We start from the raw sequence: 25,246 nt of genomic DNA, 5'->3' as shown, positions 1-25,246 counted from the left end.
CTCTGAAAAAAGCTCAGGACTAAATTCTCACTGCTGTTAAGACTATTCAGTTCTGGTTCCATTCAGAAAATTAATGTGTAAATTATACATGCCAACAAATGCCAGGGTGTATCTATATTTTAGGTAGGTGGTGTCATTAGTTTTGGGAAGTTGGCCCCTTGATAGTTGCTAATGGTTTAAAATAGCGACTTCAACTCTGACCATGGACTAAAATGGGCAGGCAAACGACGTGACACGGATGTTTGCACCGCTGTGATCTCTTTGAACTACATATCCCAAGTACTTCTGCCGCTGTGCTTCCACTGGCTGGCGTGTCACTGACATCATGTGTTTTGGCTTTGGCAGGTCACATGTTTCTCGGGGTCTCCTTTGTTTTGAGTTGAGCCGGAGCTGGAGACCCAGATCTAAAACAAAAAAGGCAGAGCAAGAGGGCAAGCAGCAGCCCCACTTCCCAGCACCAGGAGATCTGCGGGAGGCAGGACTGAGAGGTAACGGGTGCCTGTGCGTGGCTGTCAGCGAATCACAGCGGCCGTCGCGCTGTGTGTTGGGGGGGGGCTCCAGGGGATGGGGCCGGGAGCCCTGTCACGGCACGCCAGGTTGCCTGCTGCCAGCGGGGACGGGTGTAAAGCAGCCTGGGGCAGGCACCACAGACGTTAGGCCCAGAAGGAACCATCATGCTCATCTTGTCTGACCTCCTCCTGCCCAGGGCAGGCCACAGAGCCTCGCCCAGCCCCTGCTGCAACGGACCCCTAACCCCACAGCTCACGGCCAAGGTAGCAGGAGGCTGAGCCTGCCGCTCTCTGGGAGACTAGTCACGTCCCCCCTTCTCCACAGGTGGGTGTCAAGGTCCCCTCCCCCAGCAGCCGGTGTCTAGGTACGGAGCGGTCCCCAGCCTGGCGGAGAGGGGGCGCGGGGCTCGGCCGCCCGGGGACTGTGTCAGCCGCGGCGGGACAGCGGCCGGGAGCGGTGGGGGGAGTTCGTTGTGGTTGAGCCAATCACAGGGGGGGTGACCCTTTCTCTGGGGGAAGGGTGCTGTCCCCCCATCACATTAACCCCTCCGGGCCCGGCCAGGGGACTGCAGGGCCTAGAGAGGGCAGTAACGTTCTTTCTTCCCCTCCCCCTGGGTGTATGTGGACTGGGGCAAACCACAACGGAGGGAAGGGGTGGCGCTGCCTCCCCCTCGTATGTAGTACTTTGGATCCTTCCTTCCTTCTCCTCCTCTTAATAACAACGGTGTTGGGGGGGGGGATTAAGGGTACTGGCGATTGGATAAAAAGGGAGCAGGAGGCGGGACTGTGGTGCTGCCTCGGTCTGATTGGGCAGAAATATGCGGGAGGGGAGGTGGCTTGTCGCTAAGGCTGCCCCGGGTGAAGGTGAGCTGGAGGGCGCGCGCGTGCGCACACTTGGCAGCCCATGAGGCGGGTGGAGCCTTGAGGGAAGCCGGCTGTGGTAATGCGCATGCGCACACCATGCGGTGGCCCGTGGAGGTCGGGATGGTTATCGTCTCTGAGGCGCCCCACCCCCTTGGTTGGCCGCCGGACGGTCTCCAGCCGGAGCCTGAGGGAAAGGGACGGGCGGGCCAGGCAGTAGCCCCCCGCTTCCCTCCAAACCGCCTAGAGTAGAGTGGAGTAGGTGGAGCGGGCTTCGGGCGGGACCGATCGGGCTCAGCGCGGTGCGGGCCATGTCGGGAAGTGCCAGCTGTGGAGGCCGTCTCAAGTAGGGGGGCCCGGGGCTGCTGTGCCTTTTGTGCTTCCCCCCTGTGGCCCCGGCAGTGGTACGCGCACAGCGCCTATAGCTGCAAGCGCCCCTGTGTTGTGATTCCAGGAGACAGATTGCCAGTGACCTAGTTCGAGGTAAATACTAGACACTCCGCAAACATGGCTTTCTTTGGCCTGGAACAACTCTTGGTGGAGGATCTAGGGTACGTCTTCCCTAGCAACGTTAAAGCTCTCCTGGTGCTGTAAAACACCACCTCCAGGAGGGGAACAGCTACCAGCACTGTGCTGCACTAGCTCTCTGCCAGCGCTGTGTCGCGGCTACACAAGCCACTTTAAAGCGCTTTAACCTTGCTAGTAAAGACGTGCCCTAGGTAAAGCCTTGACCCTCTTTTGCAGAACAGGTTTCAGAGTAGCAGCCGTGTTAGTCTGTATTCGCAAAAAGAAAAGGAGTACGTGTGGCACCTTAGAGACTAACTCTAAGGTACCACAAGTACCCTTTTCTTATTGCAGAACAGAATCTCTCCAATATAGACAGACCCTGAATTGCGTGTTAGTCTGAACTAGTTTGGAAATGCATTTGTTAGGTCTGAACTGCCATTTAAACCATTTTAAAAACGCATGCAACTGTGTCTATTTAAAAATGGGTTTTTTAAATTTCTAGTATAGACAAGGCGAAAGTGGGATTAAAAGAGTCCTAAAGTGAGATATTTGGCAATCCTTCTCAAAGTAGTTAAATGATTTCTGTCCCACACTGATTGTCCTAAATAATTCCAAATCACAGAGATTAGAACAGAAAGGTCACTTAGTTGACAGTGACACAGCAACACAACTGTGTCTCTTTAATATATATTGTTTCTATTGCAAATAATCTAGAGTCTGGTAAATCATGCACTGGGAAGAGTGGTACCAGGCCTCTATTTTTGTAGTATTATTCATACTGACAGTACATAGAGTAAACAAGTTATGAGTACATTGCCTCAGCCTGGGAATATTGCCATGTGGGCCTCACAACTCACTTAGGCAAAACTCCAGTTGACCTCGGTAGGCCTTTACGTTGCAACCTTTTGTAGCATTTTTTGACATTTCACTCATGGGTGGGTGGGGAAAGGGAGTGGGAAACAACAACCTTAAAGCACTTTTGGATTGTAACTGTGCTAGTATGCAGTTACCCCTCAGGGAACAAAGTAAAAATAGAATCCTTCTGATAATACCTGATGAAATAGCACACAAGTTTCAGGAAATACATTTATAATGTATGCAAAATCTGTATTTAAATAACATTAGTGCTGTGATGCAATCAGACAAAAGTCAGTAACCCAAGTTCCCCCTTGACTCATGTGGCTGTAAACAGGAAAAAGTCAACAGTATAAATTTAGGACCATATCAGCCTTCAATTTCCTGGCTTTTGTCCATTATTTTTACAGCCTTGATGGTACAATGCATCTTTTTTCTATTTCTTTGTTTTTATGGGATCTTTTTAACAAAGAAATATTTAAGTGTATAAGCATATGTATAAAACCAATCTTCCCATTGTTACACTCTCAAAACTACCATATAAGGATGTGATAAAGGAAATCCCATTGAACTAAGGCATTAGGAGTGGTTTTAGTGTACTGCACGTCAGTTCTTCAGTCACAGTTTTCAAGAGCATGCAAGACCTGAATTTCTAGTGTAAAATAACAAGCAGAAAAAAACTCTTAAAAATCCCCGAAACTTTTTAGACCTTTCTTATGTCACACAGAAACAAAAAAAAGAAACATTTCCCCCCTTTTGCACATCACTTTTAAAAGTAGACCCAACAAAAGTTAGAGAATATACTGCAGGGAACAATCCTATTTGGTCAGAAGGATGGACTCGATGAACTGTCTTTTCCGTATTTGATTTATGATGTCTAACAATGTGGAATAAAGCTCATCCACTGGATGTGTTTGTTAAAATAATCATTAAAATAATTAGAATGAGAATTAAAATGCAGTTATTAGGCTTCAGCATAAACACGGTGGTTTTATTATTTATTTATTTGTATTACAGTAGAGGCCAACTCAGGTCATTATACTGGAATGGAGCTATACAAACACATAAACTTTGTCTTGACTAGGATTAAAGGTGTGTTGTTAGAAGAGGTTATATAACACCTAGTACTACGCATGTTCCAAAACTCCTAGGGTGCAGCCAGACTATGGATTTGGATTTTATTTGTTTTTACTGTGTGTTAGTAATGTGGTAAAAAAAACACCTGCTTTCCTGGTAAGGACAAGGCTTCAGGCCATGTTTACATTAGCTAGGGTGACGAGATAGCAAATATGAAAAATCGGGACGGCGGTAGGGGGTAATAGGTGTCTATATAAGAAAAACCCACAAATATTGGGACTGTCCCTATAAAATTGGGACATCTGGTCACCCTAACATTAGCAACTTTTGCCAATGTAGTAATGTTGGTAGGGGTATGATCTTTTTCTTATGACATGTCTATGCTGGCAAAAGCCCTAGTGTAGATGCAGTTATATTGGCATAAAAGTGCTTTTGCCCATGTCTCTTATTTTGCTCAGGGAACCAGTATAAGCTATTCTGACAAAAGCAATTTTTGCCAGGGCAAGCTGCATGTACACTAAATGGGTTTGCCAGTAGAGGTATACTGACCGTAGTCTTTCATTAATTTGGGTTGCAGATTATACAAGTCACTAATGACAGGTTCTTTAGTCAGGTGGCTACTTTAAATTATTAATTATGAGATTGATGGGTCACACATAGAAACTTGAATTATCCAAATAAATCCAAGTATAATCATTAGGGCTGTCAAGCGATTAAAAAAATTAATCGCAATTAATTGCTCTGTTAATAATAGAATAGCATTTATTTAAATATTTTTGGATATTTTCTACATTTTCAAATATATTCTTTCAATTACAATGCAGAATACAAAGTGTACAGTGCTCACTTTACATTTTTTTAGTAGAAATATTTGCATTGTAAAAATGATAAAAGAAATAGAATTTTTCAGTTTACTTCATACAAGTACTGTAGTGCAATCTCTTTATCAGGAAAGTTGAACTTACAAATGTAGAATTATGTACCAAAAAAACCCTACACTCAAAAATAAAACAATGTAAAACTTTAGCGCCTACAAGTCCACTCAGTCCTATTTCTTGTTCAGCCAATCGTTATAGACAATCAAGTTTGGTTACAATTTGCAGGAGATAATGCTCCCCACTTCTTGTTTACAATGTCACCTGAAAGTGAGAACAGGCATTCATATGGGATGTTGTAGCCAGTGCCGCAAGATATATACGTGCCAGATGCGCTAAAGATTCATATGTCCCTTCATGCTTCAACCTCCATTCCAGAGGACACATCCATGCTGATGACAGGTTCTGCTCGATAACGATCCAGAGCAGAGCGGATCGACGCATGTTCATTTTCATCATCTGAGTCAGATGCCACCAGCAGAAGGTTGCTTTTCTTTTCTGGTGGTTTGGGTTCTGTAGTTTCCTCATCGGAGTGTTGCTCTTTTAAGACATCTGAAAACATGCTCTACACCTCGTCCCTATCAGATTTTGGACTGCACTTCAGATTCTTAACCCATGTGTCAAGTGCTGTACCTATCTTTAGAAATCTCACATTGGTACCTTCTTTGCATATTGTCAAATCTGCAATGGAAGTGTTCTTAAATCGAACAACATGTGCTGGGTCATCATCCACATCTGCCATAACATGAAATATATGGCAGAATGCAGGTAAAACAGAACAGGAGACATACAATTCTCCCCCAAGGAGTTCAGTCACAAACTTAATTAACGTATTTTTTTTTAACAAGTGTCATCGGCATGGAAGCATGTCCTCTGGAATGGTGGCCAAAGCATGAAGGCATTTATGAATGTTTAGCATATCTGGCACATAAATACCTAGCGATGCCGACTACCAGAGTGCCATGCGAACACCTATTCTCATTGTCAGGTAATATAAATAAGAAGCAGGCAGTATTATCTCCTGTAAATGTAAACAAATGTGTTTGTCTTAGTGATTGGCTGAACAAGAAGTAGGCCTGAGTGGACTTGTTTTATTTTTGAGTGCAGGGGTTTTTTTGTACATAATTGTATATTTGTAAGTTCAACTTTCCTGATAGAGAGATTGCACTACAGTACCTGTATGAAGTGAATTGAAAAATGCTATTTCTTTTTATGATCATTTTTACAATGCAAATATCTGTAATAAATAATAAAGTGAGCACTGTACACTTCGTATTCTGTGTTGTAAATTGAAATCAAATATTTGAAAATGTAGAAAAAACATCCAAAATACAAAATAATTTTCAATTGGTATTCTATTGTTTAACAGTGTGATTAAAACTGCGATTAATCATGATTAATGTTATTAATTGTGATTAATTTTTTGAGTTAACTGCCATTAATCAATAGCCATAATAAGCATTAGTACACAGAAAACACATATAAAGAATAAAGTAGTCCCCGCTGACATACTCACAATATAACAGAGACTGGTGAAGATAGCAGAAACAGTCAGTGCAGAACATCATAAGTGGGATGTAATGCTTCCGGCTTCCACCATCTGATCACCCTGATGCACACACCAGAGGTTGGCCGTACATCTTTTTTTATACTCCTTTTCCTTGAGCACCCACACATCTAGGAACCATATTTAGATTATTTTCCAGCCTAAGGTTCACGTAGGGCTATCCAGAAAACCATAACTAGGGTTCTGATTGTTGACACAAGCCATGTGCCTCAGTACATTTCCTAATATTTCTAATGCATCGATGCAGTTAACTTTATGACTACACATACTAAAAGTCCCCCTGATTTTTGTTCTTTTGCAGTTTACTTATTTATTGCAAGATCTATATTGCAAAAGTCCTTATAACCTAAACCAAACACTCAATCTAACTTATGTCAACTCTTTATGCTAACTGCTAGGTCTCACTAGGTCTACTGCTGATAGCAAAGCCTATTTGAAAGAATTCCTTAACGTCCCCTATCTTTATAAAAGCTTTTCTTAAGCAGCTTACTTTATTTTAACATATGAATAACAATACAGAAACTCCTATACAATGACTTCCAAGATCAGATCGGGCTCAGTGGTCAATCTGGCAAACCTTTTATAATGTAGACCTGGCCTTAGGGCTTGTCTACACATGGGCCAAGTCTACATTACAAAGTTTTGCCTGCACAATTTATGTCAGTTAGAATATGAAAAAATTATCCCCCTAGCCAACATGCTGGCAAAAAAACCCCATGTAAATGCAGTTTATCCTGCCAAAGAATCTTCATATGGTGTAGCTTACGTCATTTAAGAAGGGTGTATATAGCTATAGACATTTACTACAGCAACAAACAGGTTCTTCTGTTGATCTAGCACTGTCTATACTGGGGCTTCGGTTGTCTTAACTACATCTCTGAGGGTGTGGATTTTTCACAATCCTGATGAATGTAGCTAGGTCAGCCTGTTTCTAGTGTAAACCAGCCCTAATACCATCACCCCGAACAACATCAGCTGTGCTGACAAAAGTACTCTTTGGTCAGAATAATTGGGTTTACACTGGGCTGTTTTTTTTTTCCAGCATAGCTATATTGGCTAGGCGGTATGATTTTTTACACTCTTAGACAATATAATCATGCTGGCGTAAATTTGTAGTAGAGATCAGGCCTACCCCATGGCGTTATTCAGGAACAGTTGTTTCTAAATCAGACCATGTGTAGCATAGCCCTTAGACAGCAGAGACTTTAACATGGGCTAATGTGGTGAAATCGAAGCTTATGGGGGAGCTGTATGAGATGGTCCCTGCCCCAAAGAGTTTAGATGAATGGGGAAATTCACATCTCTCCAATCTATTGTTTCAGGTTGTCTGCAGACTCAGGAAAAGAGAAGCACAGTGGTTCACATTCCAAAAGTTTTCTTCACAACTGTAAGGCTAAATATTTACAGTATTTATTTTTTACAGAAAATGGTAGGGCCACCAGAAAAATGCTAGCTACAACAGTGATTGGTACTATGTGAATACCAAAGATGAATAGATAAAAACAAGTTGGAACAGCTTTTTGCCTTTTTCAGTTAACCTTTGGCTAGGCTTTAAGTAAAGCTTTTTTTATTATGAAGTACCTGGGGTTTTCAAGGTTTTAGGTCCCCTTGTGCAATACAAATAATTAAGATTATGTTAGGGAGCAATTTTCTTGCCAATTTTAATTACAGAAGCACAAAAAGTATGTCACATCTGTCAAACTTTTCCTTTCATATAATTTTAAGCGTATCCAAATTATGGGTTAAAATGTGGTTTAAAAAAAATTAACCCACTATACAAATCTTATAAACCGAAGCAGTGTTTTACAGTTGATGTATAGTGCACTTCATAACACGGGATCATAAAAGTGACATGAAAGACTGCTGTACTGGAACAGTGAAAATTTATGAGCTGGGTTCTCCAGTGAGCTCTGCCTGGCTCCAGGGTTTGCCTTCACATAGTTTATTACAGGATCAGGGCCTAAATATTAAAGTGACCTCAAAATTGATTGTTTTTTCTGATTCAATAAATGAATATACCTTCTTTGTGCTGGTTTAAGGCCCAGTCTCGCTAAACCTTCCTCATGCAAGTCATCCCTTACTCTCACAAGTAGTCCAGTTACCTCCGTGTGACGCTCCATGTAAATAAAGATTTACACAAGGTCTTGCCATTATTTTCCTCTCTGCATTATGTCATTTTGGAGATGTAGGGGCTGCTTAGAAACTTTATTCTTTGGGAGATTGTTCGTTTCTGTCTCTTTAGCTTTAGTTAAATTTGTTGCAGAGAACCTGAAATTCAACACTTAGGGTTTGCGTACACATGGAGATGTTCAGGAATAGTGTGGTCACTCTTAAGCCATGTCTATACTACAGGCGCTACAGTGATAGAAGGGCTTTTTTACTGTCGCTGAAGGTAGTCCACTTCTCTGAGCAGCGTAGATAGGTCAGTGGACCTAGCTGCACATACATCAGGGGTTAGGTCATCTTAACTTCGGTACTCAGATGTGGGAATTTTTCACACCCCTGAACAATATAGCTAGGTCGATCTAAATTTTAAGTGTAGACCTAGATTTATTCAGGAACAATAGTGCCTTGTTCCTGTTTAGTTTAATCCACTTTGAATCCAGTAACATGGAGTTAGTCAGGAACAGCTGTTGCACTTTACATTCACACCCTAATTTACCTATGTTAACTTTCAAGTGTAGACAAGCCCTAGGGCCCACCCCCACTCTCCCTGTTAACACTAATGCAACTGAATGGGTGGTAGCACCAATGGGAATATTTTTCTGATATTACCTAAAAAAGGCCATAGAAAGGACAGTACGTATGAATTCTAGGAACTAATTCCTGTTCCCATTGCAGTTAGTGGAAATATATCCTTTTAATTCAGCAGGACAAGGATTGCAATCTAATACATTTAAGAGCAGTGAAGTCTACTATTTGTTTGTTGTAATTTGCTTTTCTCCCTAATTTCTTCCCCCCTTTGGTATCATTTGTGTGATATACTTTGTTAGTAATAATAATGTGATAAATAATAAACTACAGTTCATAAAAGTGTATGGTACTTTAAAGAAATGAAAGAAGTCTGGTAGCTCTTGAGAGCATTTCTTTAGAGTACCATGCACTTTTATGAAGTTGTATTTTATTATTTATCACATTAGTATTATTTTACTAATTGATTGCTGACTTTTGTCCTCGTCCCTGTACAAAGTATAGAAGAGGCACATTGCCTTCCTCAAGGATCGAACATTTTTGGTCGGGGGTTTTCAAACTGTGCTTCGGGACCCCAAAGTGGGTTGCCTTGGTCCCCATTCCTTGGGTTGTATAGTAATTTTTGTCAGAAGGGAGTTGCGGTGCAATGAAGTTTGAGAACTGTTGGTTGAGGTATGTGGCTTGAAAACACAATGCCCCTTATTAAGCAATTAACAAGTATTATGAATTGCTTGGCATATTGCATGCTAAAACTTAACATTGTCAATTTAATAAGAACCAAATCCTGCTTTCTTTACTTATGTGAATAATTCCATTGAAATCAATAAGATTGCTCATGGGAATAAAATGAACAGAATTTTGCCCTGTTATGCTATACACGAAGGCCATGATTCTGTTTACATGCTAGTTTTACCTAACTCCACCAGCTTCATTGAAGTTATTTCTTATTTACATCAGTTATATCAAAATCAGGTCTTTAGGTTTATAGTTATATTCTCACAGTTGCACTTTCCTTTTTTACTGCTGATATAAATCCTAATTCTGACACACTTTCTTATGCTGAGTAGCCTGAATTTACTGTACAATTAATCCCAATATGAGTAAACGTAGCAGGATTAGGCCCTCAATATAAGAACATAAGATAACCATACTAGTTCAGACCAATGGTCCTTTTAGCCCAGTATCTTGTTTTCTGATAGTGGCCGGTGCGAGATCCTTCAAGTGAATTTAGCAAGTGATCCATCGCTGTCATCCAGTCCCAGTTTCTGGCCATCAGAGATTTAAGGACACTCAGACCACAGAGTTGCATCCCTGACTGTCTTGGCTAATAGTCATTGATGGACTTATCCTTCATGGACTTATCTAATTTTGTTTAACCTAGTTATCCTTTTAACCTTCACAACATTCCACAAGTTGACTGTGTGATGTGTGCAGAAGTACTTCCTTTTTGTTTGTTGTAAACCTGCTGTCTATTAATTTCATCAGGTGACCCCTGATTCTTGTGTGATGTGAGGGAGTAAATAACATTTCCTTACTCACTTTCTGTACACTATTCATGATTTTATAGACTTCTATCATGTTCCCCCCTTTAGTCATCTCTTTTCTAAGATGAACACTGTCTTTTTAATCTCGCCTTATCTGAAAACTGTTCCATTATCCCTAATCATTTTTGTTGCCCTTCTCTGTAATTTTTACAATTCTAATATATCTTTTTTGAGATAGGGCAACCAGAACCGCATGCAATATTCCAGGTGTGGGCATACAATAGATTTATATAATGGCATTATGGTATTTTCTATCTTATTACCTATCCCTTTTGTAATATTCTCTTAGCTTTTTTTGATGCTGCTGCACTTTGAGCAGATTTTTGAAGAGGACTATCCACGGTGATTCCAAGATTTTTCTTGACTGCTAGCAGCTATTTAGACCCCATCATTTTGTAAGTATAGTTGGGATTATGTTTTCCAATTCACTATACTTTATCAACATTCAATTTCATCTGACATTTGGTTACCCATGTATGGAGTGTAGTTGTAGCCATGTCGGTGCCAGGATATTAGAGAGACAAGATGAGTGAGGTAATATCTTCTATTGGATCAATTTCTGTTGGTGAGAGACAAGCTTTCAAGCCACACAGAGCTCTTCTTGAGGGAAAGTAAACAAAAATTCACAGCCCGTGACCAGTCCATGACTTTTACTAAAAATACCCGTGACTAAAACTGGGAGGGAGGGGCTGCCTGGGGGCGCGGCGGGTGCTGGGGGAGGGTGGCCTGGGTGCTGGAGTGGGGCAGTCAGCGGCATGCAGCCTAGGACCCCACTAGTGCTGGAAGGGGTGGGAGGGTTGTGAGCTGCTTCCGCCCTGAGCACTGGCTTTGTGGCTCCCATTGGCTGGGAACCGTGGCCAGTGGGAGTTGCGGGGGCGGTGCCTGCAGGCAGAGGCAGGGTGCATAGCTACCTGGCCACGCCTCCGCATAGCAGCTGAGCGATGGGGATGTTGCCGCTTCCGGGGAACCCCCCAGGTAAGTGCTGCCCAGAGCCCGGCTCACCCCGTCACCCCCGGGGGTGGGGGGAGGCACAGTGGCCCAAGACTGCCCGAGCAGCAGCTGGCGCAGGGGCTGCCTGAACTGCCCTGAGCCAGGTGCACCGGCCACTGCAGAAGTCATGGAAAGTCACGGAATCCGTGACCTCTGTGACAAACTTGCAGCCTTAGCCATAAATCCAGTGTCCAGTTACCCAGTCATCCAGTTTTTTGAGATTCCTTTGTAACTCTTCGCAGTCAGCTTTGGATTTAATTATCTTCAGTAATTTTGAATTGTTTGCAAACTTTGCTACCACAATGTTTACCCCCTTGTCCAGATCATTTATGAATATCTTGAAAAGCGCTGGTCCCAATAAAGATCATTGGGGGACCCCCACTTTTTACCTCTCTCCACTGTGAAAACTGACCATTTATGCCGATCCTTTGTTACCTATCTTTTAACCTATTACTAATACATGAGGAGTTTCCCTCTTATTTCATAACAGCTTACTTTGCTTAAGAGCCTTTGGTAAGGGATCTTGTCAAAGGCTTTCTGAAAGTTCAGGTACACTATATCAACTGGATTATCCTTGTTTACATGTTTGTTGACACCCTCAAAGAATCCTAGTAGATTGGTGGCCCATGATTTCCCTTTATAAAAGTCATATTGACTCTTCCTCAACAAATCACATTCCTCTATGCATCTGATAATTCTTTGCTTTATTATGGTTTCAGCCAGTTTGCCTGGTATCGAAGTTAGGCTTATTGGACTGTAATTGCCAGGATTGCCTCTGGAGCCTTTTTTAAAAATCAGTGTTACATTAGCTATCTGCCAGTCATCTGGTACAGATGCTAACTTAAGCAATAGGTTACATACCACAGTTAGTAGTTCTGCAATTTCATATTTTAGTTCCTTAGAAAACAGTATAACTGGTGAGTTTAATATTTTCATCTGGCCCACTACTGGGTAAAACTTGCAAAATAAATTGGATAGGCTGTAGAGATACAGATTAGAATATCAAGTGACACAGTATTAATTGGGTGCTTTAGCAAGCTTTATTGAAAATGCTACATTGAATGCAACAGTATTCTTTAGGCAATAAATTGACATGTAATCTATGTGTTAATCCAAATTAAGGATAATTATTTTGTAGCCTTGATATGACTTTATCAAAAGTATTTTCTACCTTGTAAATAATTTCTAAAGGTTTTCATTAAATTCTGTCTGAAATAGAACTGAGCCCTATGTAAAAAGCAACAGTATGACATGTTTAGTATATTTATAGTGTTCCTTTTTAAAATTGTCTGAGTGAGGAAACTGTATTACAGAATACAGTCAAGAATAGTGTCTTCTAAAAAGGCTTTATAAAAAGCCTGTTTAAAAAAAAGTATGTTTCATTTTGTTCTATGTTAAGAGATAGTGTAGCCAGACTTTGGTTCAGTACTCTGCAGCTCTGAAGATGCTGGGTAGTCAGGAAATAAAATTAGTGTTAAAAACAGCATTTACTGTCTCCATACTGTCTCTGGGGAATGAGAGGAAATTAACATAATCTCTTAGAATCCTTTTTAAAAAAAAAAATCTTTTGCACAAGTTTTAAATAATTTAAGATACATCTTCCTGGAAGTTTAAAAATAAATCCATGTACTTAGAATTATGGAAGTTAGTGCAGGAGTGCTTCCCAGTAGGGTGTGGGGTTTTTGGTTTTTTGTTTTGTTTTTTGTTTATTTTTGGGGGGTTTTTTGGTAGGGCTTTAGTCCAGTTGATTTTAAAAATCGGGAATCAAAAGATATACCAACTGAGCTATGCTTATAGGGATGATCATCATATATACTTTCACCAGGCTGTGTCTAGGCAAATTAATTGTATTATATTCACAGGCAACCTTAATTCATTTCCTAACCTTTGAGTGTTTGACTTTGCAATCTTAATAATGTTCTTTTAACATAATTTGTGTATGAGTGAGAGAGCTGTATATATTGATGATGACACAATGCTTTCGACTGTAGTCTTTGCTTATAAATTTTAGATAGGAGTTAACTTCTGTCAGAAAACAGAAATTCTCCTTTAACTCACTAGGTAGCCCCCACTTCTTACTTCCAGATGCAAAGACTCCTTATTCATTTGCTTGCATAATGGATTTCTCACAAATATACATAATTATTATTTGATACTTATTCACATGGTTGCCTTTTTTCTGCAGTATCTACATTATGCTTCAACATGAATTTTAAGTATTTTTTTCCAAAATGCACATTAGCAACCTGTATTAATTTTTAATTTCACCTTAACATATTGATTAACTGATGGTTTTGCTGATAAGAAAGAAGAGCTAAGACATTTGCTTTTGCTGATCAAGAATGGTCACTGGGAAAACAAAATCATTAAACTCCCTAGATTGTATTGTGGTACTGATGTATATTAAAGATAGAGATGTGATTTGTAGCCTCCCTCTGCAATTTTTCTAGTTTAAAATTTTCAGTCTTCTTTAATATTACTTTTATTAGTGCTATTACAGGAGCAACTGGAGGCCCTGAGATCAGAGTTACATTGTGCTAGGGGCTTGTAAACCATAGTAAGAAGCAGATTAAAAATCTGTATAGCAAAATCCTGAGGTCTTTACTCGGGCAAACTCCTGCTGATATCAACCGAGAGATTTGCTTGAGTAAGGATTTTAGGATTTAGCCTCTTGACATTTTTAAGCTTGATATAAGGGTGATACTTCAATTAAACAAAGGCTAGGGTATTCATAATTATGGTTCCCTCAGCAACCTTAACTCTGTTCTTTGTGTGTATGTATTACAGTAGGATATATTTCATTGCATTGCATGATGTCACATATCATTTGCCAAGTAACAACTTTTGACCTTTACTAGAGTAGTGTAAGTTACACTGATTTTAGACTGATCAGGCTATTTGTTTTGTATTATGTAAGTTTCATAAATTTCATAATTCTTTCATTGCATTAACTTTCAGAATTGATTGGTTGGGTACTAAAATGTTTTAATTCTTCTAGCCATAGCATCGTAAAGAAGACACTCAGAAATCTTTTCTCAATGATTCTATAGTCAACGGATGTAACAATGGTACTAATACTGGGCCGCAGACTGAATAGAGAGGATAGAGGGGTCCGTGATTCCCCTGCAACCAAACGTAAAGTTTTTGAAATGGACCCAAAGTCCTTATCAAGTCATGAGTTTTTTGACTTCTCTTCAGGATCATCCCATGCTGAAAGCATACTCCAGATCTTCAATGAGTTTCGAGACAGCCGCTTGTTCACAGATGTAATTATCTGTGTGGAAGGAAGAGAGTTTCCCTGTCATCGAGCTGTTCTCTCAGCCTGCAGTAGCTACTTCAGAGCTATGTTTTGCAATGATCACAGAGAAAGCAGAGAAATGTTGGTGGAGATCAATGGCATTTTTGCTGAAGCTATGGATTGCTTTTTACAGTACGTGTACACTGGCAAGGTAAAAATCACTACAGAAAATGTGCAATATATCTTTGAAACATCAAGTCTTTTTCAAATTAGTGTTCTGCGTGATGCTTGTGCCAAGTTCCTGGAAGAGCAGCTGGATCCTTGTAACTGCCTGGGAATCCAGCGTTTTGCTGATACACACTCACTAAAAACACTCTTCACCAAATGCAGAAATTTTGCACTGCAGACATTTGAGGATGTTTCTCAGCATGAAGAATTTCTTGAGCTTGGGAAAGATGAGCTTATTGATTATATTTGTAGTGATGAGTTGGTGATTAGTAAAGAAGAGATGGTTTTTGAAGCAGTTATGCGCTGGGTTTACCGTGCTGTTGATCTGAGAAGGCCAGTGTTACAGGAACTTTTGACACATGTGAGACTCCCTTTATTACATCCTAACTATTTTGTACAGACAGTGGAAGTGGAACAGCTGATTCAGAATTCTCCAGACTGTTATCAGCTGCTGCATGAAGCAAGAAGATACCATATACTTGGAAATGAAATGATGTCCCCAAGAACTAGACCACGCAGGTGAGAGGATTTTTTTTACTGTTTTTCTGATATGCCGTAGAAGAACATTATTTTTGTATGCAGATTTTTTTACCTGTTTGTCTAGTGGATATGAACTGTAACCAAGACTGCAACATAGAGAAGAAAAATTTGAAAGTGTCTTTTATTTTGTGTTACTGAGTTCTGCATTTTTACTGCCTTATCCACACAAAAGCCTGGTCCCCTCACGCGCTTAACTTTAAGTAGGCCGTTGAGTAATCTTATTCACACATATATGTAACTTTACTGATAAGTGGTCCCCTAGAATTCAGTAGGAAGGACTTTTACATCAGTAAGTTACTCACAGGTGTAGATGTTGGCAGGATGAGATTCTAAGCCCTTTTCACTAGTTGCCCAGTTAAGCCACTTGCAGCAGCTTTCATTCCAGCTCATTACAGTGCAGCCATTAATCCACTCCATTTAATAATTATTTCATTTTTACAGTGTAAAATAATAATGTATTGTACACTTATCAAGGAGTTGGGTGCCGTTTTTCAGTCCGGGCAACAGCGACTGCTTTTGAAAATCCCATTGTTACATCACAAAACACTTTACAGGTTTAATAAAACACTTTACAGAATTAGTAATACAGTTCTAGAATTATATAACAGATTTAGAGATGAAATAAAACAAATATACATATTTACAGAGTTACATAGTAGCTACAGAAAATACTTTAAGTTTAAATATTGTAACCTGTTTTTTTTTTTAAATTCTAAAACATTACTTCTTACTATCCCATAATAAAACTGGAAATTGCTACCGAGGGAAATGAGAAAAAATGCCAATGGTGGTATTTTGGGAACTGTTAGTTATGGAGATTTCTTTTGGATTCTGCCGTATACCTTCCCAAGTAATTGCTAAAAACATTACATTCTTGAAAGAATGGTAAAGAAGGAAAACTAAAATGTTTAACCCTGGAAATTCTGCCAAACATAACATAGGTACTTGAGAAGGTTAGTTGGCTACCTGTAATGCTGCACTAGAGAACTGAAAAAGGAGACACCCACCTCCACTCCACTACTTATGTTTAACAGAGACATTTTCTGAGCAGGGTTTTTGTTACTAAACTTAAGATGAAAATAAACACTGAATCATGAATGCAGCAACAAGAGGAGTAATTTATAAAGAGAGAAGCTGTCTGGTCTCTCAGCGATGATTTTTCCCTGTATCTATTATTAAATTCAAAGGATAGTTCCTTGTCATTTGATTCTGTTGCAAAAATAGATAAAGTTTTGTAACAATTACCAGATTCCTCCCATCCTCCTCCATGCTTTCCCCTTTTATTTCTTCTAAAATGGGGTTTTGATAGCTGCTTGCCCCATTCCCTTCCTATGTTCCATGTATTGCTGCCTCTTCTTTCTCCTGCTTTACTTTTATGTAAACTTTGTTAGTGAGGAAAAAGCATAGAACCGACTGAAAGTTTTATATCCAGAATTAATGTTTCAAATCAAACTTTTCTGGGGATTGTGTGTGCATATGTATCAGTATGTTTCTATACTTAAACTGGTTTCTGACTAGCTGTTCAAAAACTGTGGGATTCTGGTCTGAGTTCTTTTGAAGCAAGTGAAAAATTGTCTGATATCACTGCACATTTAAAACTTGGTGTCATAAATATAAAGGGAAGGGTAACTACCTTTCTGTATACAGTGCTATAAAATCCCTCCTGGCCAGAGGCAACATCCTGTAACCTGTAAAGGTTTAAGAAACGCAGCTAATCTGGTTGGCACCTGACCCAAAGGACCGATAAGGGAACAAGATACTTTCAAATCTTGGGCGGGGAAAGGCTTTTATTTGTCCTCTTTGTTTAGTGTTTGTTCTCTCTTGGGACTGAGAGAGGCCAGACAGAAATCCATCTTCTCCAGCCCATCCTAATCCAAATCTCCAATATTGCAACCAGTATAGGTAAACCAGGCAAGGCAGATTAGTTTTTCTTTTGTTTTATGTGAATTTTCCCTGTGTTAAGAGGGAGGTTTTTTCCTGTTTTCTGTAACTTTAAGGTTTTTCCCAGAGGGGGATCCTCTGTGTTTTGAATCTGAATACCCTGTAAAGTATTTTCCATCCTGATTTTACAGATGTGATTCTTTTACCTTTTTTTTTAATTAAAATTCTTCTTTTAAGAACCTGATCAATTTTTCATTGTTCTTAAGATCCAAGGGTTTGGGTCTGTGTTCACCTGTACAAATTGGTGAGGATTACTATCAAGCCTTTCCCAGGAAAGGGGTGTAGGGCTGTCTCCCAAGTGGTCTCTTTCCCTGTTCTTTATTTAAAACGCTTGGTGGTGACAGCATACTGTTCAAGGTCAAGGCAAAGTTTGTACCTTGGGGAAGTTTTTAACCTAAGCTGGTAAGAATAAGCTTGGGGGGTCTTTCATGCGGGTCCTCACATCTGTACCCTGGAGTTCAGAGTGGGGAAGGAACCCTGACATGGTGGCAGAGCGGTGGGATCATTGTGAACCAGAGATCATTTTGAACCAAAAGCACAGACCTGAAGAGGTTTGTTTTTTAAGCTGAGAGCAGCTAGAGGGTTTTCTGTCTATTTGCCTGGAGACAGAGGTGTTAGTTTTTTTACAAAGGGATTTTTCTTTTTTGAGCTGGAGTTTTCTCTACCTAAAGGCAGGGTAGTTAACCTCCTGCAGGGAAATTCACAAGTTTTTTTTTCCCCTAACTCTCGGGTATAGCTAGAGTTAAGTACAGAAAGCAGGAATAAACCTCCCTCTTAACACAGGGGAAATTAACATAAAACAAAAGATAAGCTAATCCTCCATGCCTGGTTTACCTATACTGGTTGCAATATTGGAGACTTAGATTAGGATGGGTTGGAGAAGATGGATTTCTGTCTGGCCTCTCTCAGTCCCAAGAGAGAACAAACACTAAACAAAGAGGACAAATAAAAGCCTTTCCCCGCCCAAGATTGGAAAGTATCTTGTTCCCTTATTGGTCCTTTGGGTCAGTTGCCAGCCAGGTTAACTGAGCTTCTTAAGCCTTTACAGGTAACAGGATGTTGCCTCTGGCCAGGAGAGATTTTATAGCACTGTATACAGAAAGGTAGTTACCCTTTCCTTTATGTTTATGACACTTGGGTTGACAGCTGTTGATCCTCCCTTCTTGTCCCTTATGCCCCTAAGCCAGGGGTGGTCGATTTTTTTTTTTTAAGGCCCAAATTTCTTGGTCAAAGTATAGTGAAGGTCCAGACTCCAGGGAAGAAAAATAATAAAAATAACTACAATAATGATGATAATAAGTAAATAAAGATTTTGGATTCTGTTCAAAAGTGTCTGATTGTCAGGATTTGGCCTGCGGTCTGCCTATTGAGTACTACTGCCCTAAGCTTTCATTGTAGAACAAAGTGGGGATGTGGGAGCCAGATAACTGAATACAATTGCACTGACACCTTGAGGTCGTCTCTCATGTCTCCATTAAGCTTCTCACTGACATCTGGTTATGTTGTTCTAGTGCAGGGGTGGGCAAACTACGGCCCTCGGGCTGCTTCCGGCCCGTCAGATGTTTTTATTTGGCTCTCAAGCTCCCGCCAGGGAGCATGGTCATTGGCTTGGCCCACTCTGGCACGCCAGCCGAGGGTTGGGGGCATGCCCTGTTCCACCCACCTGGCGCTCCCCAGCCCTGACTCACAATTCCCTTGATGAGCACCATCTTCCAACATGCAGAGCCACACTGCGCAGGTGTGACTTCACTATGCTGTTTCCGGTATCAGAACCCTGCCCCTACGCGGCAGCCCCCCCCAATGCAGCAGAACGCCCAATCCCCTCCCGGTCTTCAGCGGCCCCACCCGTCTCAGCTAGGGTGCCTCCACCCATGGCAGGTCCTGGTATGGCCGCCTTGGTGCTGCTGCTGGCAGGGCCCCTAGGAGTCTCTGGTACCACACCCCATAAGTCCCTCCTCCCCCCACCTTGGTAACATCCCTTATAGAGCTCTCCCCCATGTTACACCCCATAGAGTCCTCCTCCCCCACTAGGCATTCATGGCCTGCCATACAATTTCCATACCCAGATGTGGCCCTCAGGCCAAAGAAGTTTGCCCACCCCTGTTCTAGTGGATGGACTCCTGTGTATTCAAAACAAAATATGAATTGCATACTATAAGCTTTGAATATCTTTAGACTCTTACAGTTGTTGCTTATTTCAGTGCACAGACCCACTAGACCTGTCTAATAAAAATATATCCAGATGTACTTTTAATTGGTTATTATCATATTATCCATTTCAACCAGTTCTTCTCAACTACTTTTTTTTTTTAAAGTAAGAATTCAGTAATTTTTTCCTCTTAAGTGAATTACTTTGTATTTCACTACTGCACTGCTGGCTATTATTTTTTATGCCGCATCAAAATATGGATGCTTTTACCGACAAAATTACTGATTTTTCAAAATCCCTCAATTTCTGTCTGTGGAAATTTTTAATTTTTTTTTTAAACAGAGTTTCTTTGAACTGATTAAAGGACTGCTACCCAGGCAGCCATTTGTTGGTCTATATTGTTTAATTCAGCTTCTTCAAATAATGTCATGAAAGCTGTATAGTTTCCTGTGTGAAGTACATCAGAAATCTGATTTTTAATTTCTTCTCTGAAAGCACTGGATTTAATGTTACTTTTGTAATGTGATTCTCCATTTTTTCTATTTTGGGGACCACGTAATGACAGAGAGATCTCATGGACCACCTTCCATGCCATCTCCTGGGCCCACCCTTCTTGCTTCTCACAGTATTTCATTTTCTAGACTACCGGAAGGAATCTTTGGAGCACGGCTGGTCCATAGGCCACAGTTTGAGAACCACAGCTCTAATGACCTCCATTTGCATTTTGTTTCAATAGTTAACTGTTGCGATTAACAGCCTATGCCTAATTGTATTTTGTGCCTGCCTCTTTATTTTTTTAACGTGATCCCTATTATCTTTATTCACAGCAAACTGTCCACTTGCAAAAAATTCTAAGGTCTGGGTCTTCACTAGAAAATTAGGTTGTCTTAGCTACGTAGCTCAGGGTGGATTTGGGTGTGAAAAATCCACCCCTCTGTGTAGTGTGGTTAAGCTGACCTAACACCTAGTGTAGACAGTACTTTGTCAACAGATAAATTCTTCTGTCGACCTAGCTACTGCCTCTTGGGGCTTGTCTGCATTTGAAATGCTACAGCAGCACAGCTGCAGCGCTTCAGTGTTGAGACTGTATATGCCAACAGGAGGCTTTGTCCTTTTGATGTAGGCAATCCACCTCTCTGAGGAGGGGTAGCTCGGTCAACGGAAGAAATCTTTCATTGACCTACTTAGAGCTGTCTACACAGAGGCCTGGTCTGCACTAGATAATTAAGTTGGCAGGGATGTGGATTTTTCATACCCCTAAATGACGTAGTTATGTTGACCTAATTTTCTAGTGTAGATCAGGCCCTAATCTCCCCATGTGTAACCATCCACAGGTGTGGTTTGTTTTTTAAATTCAGTTTGGATTTAAAATATTTTAGTAAATAAATTCTCCTTCAGAGAGAGCAAAACTATGCATCACCATTCTCAGGCAGTATTTTCGATCCACAGATATTGGCTTATTTATTTCTTAATTTAAAAAAGATTTGCAATCATGTATAAGGATGCGAGTTGTCATGGAAGTCACTGATTCCATTACCTCCGTGACTTCTGCAGTGGCTGGCACTTATCCCGGGGGCAGCTCAGGCAGCCCTTGCGCCAGTTGCACCAGGCGCTGCTGGGGCAGTCTCAGGCCGCAGCACGCCCCTCCGCCAGGAGTAACAGGAGTTTGGGGGTGGGAGAGGGTTGGGGCATGGGACGGGGTGAGGCAGGCAAGCTCTGGGAGGCGGGGAGCCAGGTAGAGAGCCTGCTGACCCTGCCAACACCTTCTTACAGCTGCAGGGGGTCCTGGGTCATGTGCCATCATCTGTACACATACACACACACGCACACACACCCCCCAGCAGGGTCCCAAGCTGTGCACCGCTTCTCACCCCCTCCCCAGCACCCGTCAGGGTCCTGGGTTGTGCGCTGCTGCCCGCCTGCCACCTGTGGCACCCCTGGGCTGCCTCCCCTCCCCCAAGCACCCACGGCACCCCCTGGCCACACACCCCCACCCAAGATTTAGTTAGGGGTATATAGCAGAAATCATGGACAGGTCACAGGCCGTGAATTTTTGTTTCCTGCCCGTGATCTGTCCATGACTTTTACTAAAAATATCCGTGACTAAAACATACCCATAATCATGCACAACAAGCTTCTCATGTGACAAAAGGCCTTGATTGTAGTCTTTAAAAAAATCAATAGCCAAAGCTTGTCCTTTGTAGGTATCTTTGGTACATATACTTTGATTTGCCTGTAGGGGAAAAAATGAGACAAATTTGCTGTTGAAAGAAACCAATTTCTTTTTCTGAATAATGCTTCCTGGACTCATAAGATTCCTTCCCTCTCTCTCTTGAGAGATATTTTTCCAAGATTAATTCCTCAAAAAAGAAGATGGGATAACTAAACATTTAACATTAAAAACAAAACAAAAAAAGGACCTGACATCGCTTCAAGGTTGGAGCAGCTGAAGGGAAGTTTTCTTTGGGTTTTTTGACCAGTTATGAGAGTGTAACTGAGAACATTTTATCAAATGACCTCACTGTGTAAACATAGTTCTTAAGACAAGTATTTATATTTGATATTTCCAGGTACATTCACGTTTATCATTGACTTTGCTTTTTCTAAAATGTTTAAAATAAAAAGGACTTACTTGTTTAACAGAACAGTAATCAGCTAGTTTTTACTTTTGGTGAAAAAAGTATGGTCTTAAATAAAGGCATACAGCACTTTTATCATTTATAAACAAAGTTGAGGACAGATCATGCAGTTGTTATAGACACAAGGTAGTGTGATTTTTGCAGGATTGGGTCATAGTAAATAAGATACCTGCTCCTATGGAATTATTTGTAGTTAAAATAGCATACAGTGTATCAACATGCTCTTTGAAAGATAGTGTGCATTTGATATCTGGTTTGATATAGGTTTCAGAGTAGCAGCCGTGTTAGTCTGTATTCGCAAAAAGAAAAGGAGTACTTGTGGCACCTTAGAGACTAACAAATTTATTAGAGCATAAGCTTTCGTGAGCTACAGCTCACTTCATCGGATGCATTTGGTGGAAAAAACAGAGGAGAGATTTATATACACACACACACAGAGAACATGAAACAATGGGTTTATCATACACACTGTAAGGAGAGTGATCACTTAAGATAAGCCATCACCAACAGCAGGGGGGGGAAGGAGGAAAACCTTTCATGGTGACAAGCAGGTAGGCAACCACACACCACACAACAGAACCACTAACCCAGGAACCTATCCTTGCAACAAAGCCCGTTGCCAACTCTGTCCACACATCTATTCAGGGGATACTATCATAGGGCCTAATCACATCAGCCACACTATCAGAGGCTCGTTCACCTGCGCATCTACCAATGTGATATATGCCATCATGTGCCAGCAATGCCCCTCTGCCATGTACATTGGCCAAACTGGACAGTCTCTACGTAAAAGAATGAATGGACACAAATCAGACATCAAGAATTATAACATTCAAAAACCAGTTGGAGAACACTTCAATCTCTCTGGTCACTCGATCACAGAACTAAGAGTGGCTATCCTTCAACAAAAAAGCTTCAAAAACAGACTCCAACGAGAGACTGCTGAATTGGAATTAATTTGCAAACTGGATACAATTAACTTAGGCTTGAATAGAGACTGGGAATGGATGAGTCATTACACAAAGTAAAACTATTTCCCCATGGTATTTCTCCCTCCCACCCCACCCCCCACTGTTCCTCTGATATTCTTGTTAACTGCTGGAATTAGCCTACCTGCTTGTCACCATGAAAGAAGAAAAGGAGTACTTGTGGCACCTTAGAGACTAACAAATTTATTAGAGCATAAGCTTTCGTGAGCTACAGCTCACTTCATCGGATGCATCGGATGCATTGAAGGGATCCGATGAAGTGAGCTGTAGCTCACGAAAGCTTATGCTCTAATAAATTTGTTAGTCTCTAAGGTGCCACAAGTACTCCTTTTCTTTTTGCGAATACAGACTAACACGGCTGCTACTCTGAAACCTGTCACCATGAAAGGTTTTCCTCCTTCCCCCCCCTGCTGTTGGTGATGGCTTATCTTAAGTGATCACTCTCCTTACAGTGTGTATGATAAACCCATTGTTTCATGTTCTCTGTGTGTGTGTGTATATAAATCTCTCCTCTGTTTTTTCCACCAAATGCATCCGATGAAGTGAGCTGTAGCTCACGAAAGCTTATGCTCTAATAAATTTGTTAGTCTCTAAGGTGCCACAAGTACTCCTTTTCTTTTTGGTTTGATATAGTTAGTTACACCAATGCATCGATGTAATTACATGGATGCAAATTTCCCTAAACTAGAGAAGCTTAAATGGAGAGAGGTTTTTATAGGTGGCTCATGAGCAAAAGTGAATTTGAGGGAGGGACTAATGATTTGGTAGGCTCATATATAGTAGCTGGTTGGTCGTTTCTATCCATTCATATATTGAATGAGATATTGTAGTGAGGTATGATCATGCTTATATTATAACCATAGAAGTATAATCTGCAGGTACCAGGTTTTCTTAAGAATTTGACTGGAAAGTGAGCAGGAATATGGAGAAGAGTTAGTGTCTAAGCTTCTTTAACTCTGCATTTCCATATTTTCAAATGTTTGGATTTGATCTTGGATTTTATTTTGTTTTTTGGATAAGTAACATTAACTTTGAATTTGCTGGCTTTGGTACTTGGTTTTATTATTTCAACCTTCTTTAAAGTTTCCCTCCATCACCACACCCTCTTTCATATTACTGATACCTATTTGCAACCATACATCCTGTCTAACAAAGTTTGTCTGATCCATAAGTTTAAAACTTTTTTTAAAAGAAATTTTCTGTAACACTTGGAAGATATTTAGTTCTAAATTTGTGAAATATTAATGAGGTGTAAACTGTCACAGGAGTCTTTATGAGATTTGTAATTTTGCAGAAGACTGTTTTCAATATGATGGATTTTATATGAAACTTCCAAAACTGGATATATAAATTTCTCACACATGGCTTCAGCTTTACCTCTGATATTTCTGCATTTTCAGTCAGAAGAGGAAAACAATCCTTTTTAAAAATTGATTTTTTCATGGAAGCAATCATGCAATATAACTCCACCATTTATTTAAAAAAAAAAAGTCACTTATTGGCATGGTTACCTGGCACACAATGGGACAGCTGGAAATACAGTGAAAACCCTTAACCATTTTCTAAGGAAATAATTATTGCTGTAGAAGTCAGTATCACACTAAATAGATTTTCATATTTTAAAACTGTATGACTTTGGTTTTTCAAGCTGATATTGTTTGCTACATATGCTTTAATAAATATCTATTTTGTCTTTCTGTTTTCATTCTTTTAGATCAACTGGTTATTCTGAGGTGATAGTCATTGTCGGAGGCTGTGAACGAGTTGGGGGGTTTAACCTGCCATACACTGAATGCTATGATCCTGTGACAGGAGAATGGAAGTCACTGGCTAAGCTCCCAGAATTTACCAAATCTGAATACGCAGTGTGTGCTTTACGGAACGATATTCTTGTTTCAGGTAAATAATTCCAGGAAGCTTAGTATTGTGATGACAGCGGGAATATCCTTGGATAATTTACAGTTCTTTAGGAGATCATTGCTTTTTGAACTTCCAGAAGCTGCTGAAATGAAAATTTCACGAATTTCACCCCCTCTAGCCTATGTG

At 40.6% G+C, this 25,246-nt stretch overlaps 1 protein-coding gene across 7 annotated transcripts in view; it reads left to right on the top strand.

The window, feature by feature from the left end:
* The first annotated feature begins 310 nt into the window (after window positions 1–310).
* KLHL24 (kelch like family member 24) overlaps window positions 311–25,246 on the top strand; it is a 51,136-nt gene continuing 26,200 nt past the window's right edge. The window contains exons 1-4 of one of the 7 annotated variants that reach the window (XM_043492967.1): window positions 311–488; window positions 7,574–7,638; window positions 15,343–15,461; window positions 24,915–25,099. In XM_043492967.1, coding sequence (XP_043348902.1) covers window positions 326–488; window positions 7,574–7,638; window positions 15,343–15,461; window positions 24,915–25,099 — 532 coding nt within the window. In that variant the 5' untranslated portion in view covers window positions 311–325. Of the gene's footprint in view, window positions 489–597; window positions 835–7,573; window positions 7,639–10,775; window positions 10,882–14,474; window positions 15,462–24,914; window positions 25,108–25,246 lie in introns of those variants that run through there. The other 6 variants (XM_043492966.1, XM_043492962.1, XM_043492968.1 and 3 more) reach the window with 6 other exon arrangements.

The sequence above is a fragment of the Dermochelys coriacea genome, chromosome 9 (assembly GCF_009764565.3).
Source record: "Dermochelys coriacea isolate rDerCor1 chromosome 9, rDerCor1.pri.v4, whole genome shotgun sequence".
Classification (NCBI taxonomy): domain Eukaryota; kingdom Metazoa; phylum Chordata; order Testudines; family Dermochelyidae; genus Dermochelys; species Dermochelys coriacea.
The sequence above is the reverse complement of the archived record's forward strand: the minus strand, read 5'-3'. Positions and strand labels throughout refer to the sequence as shown.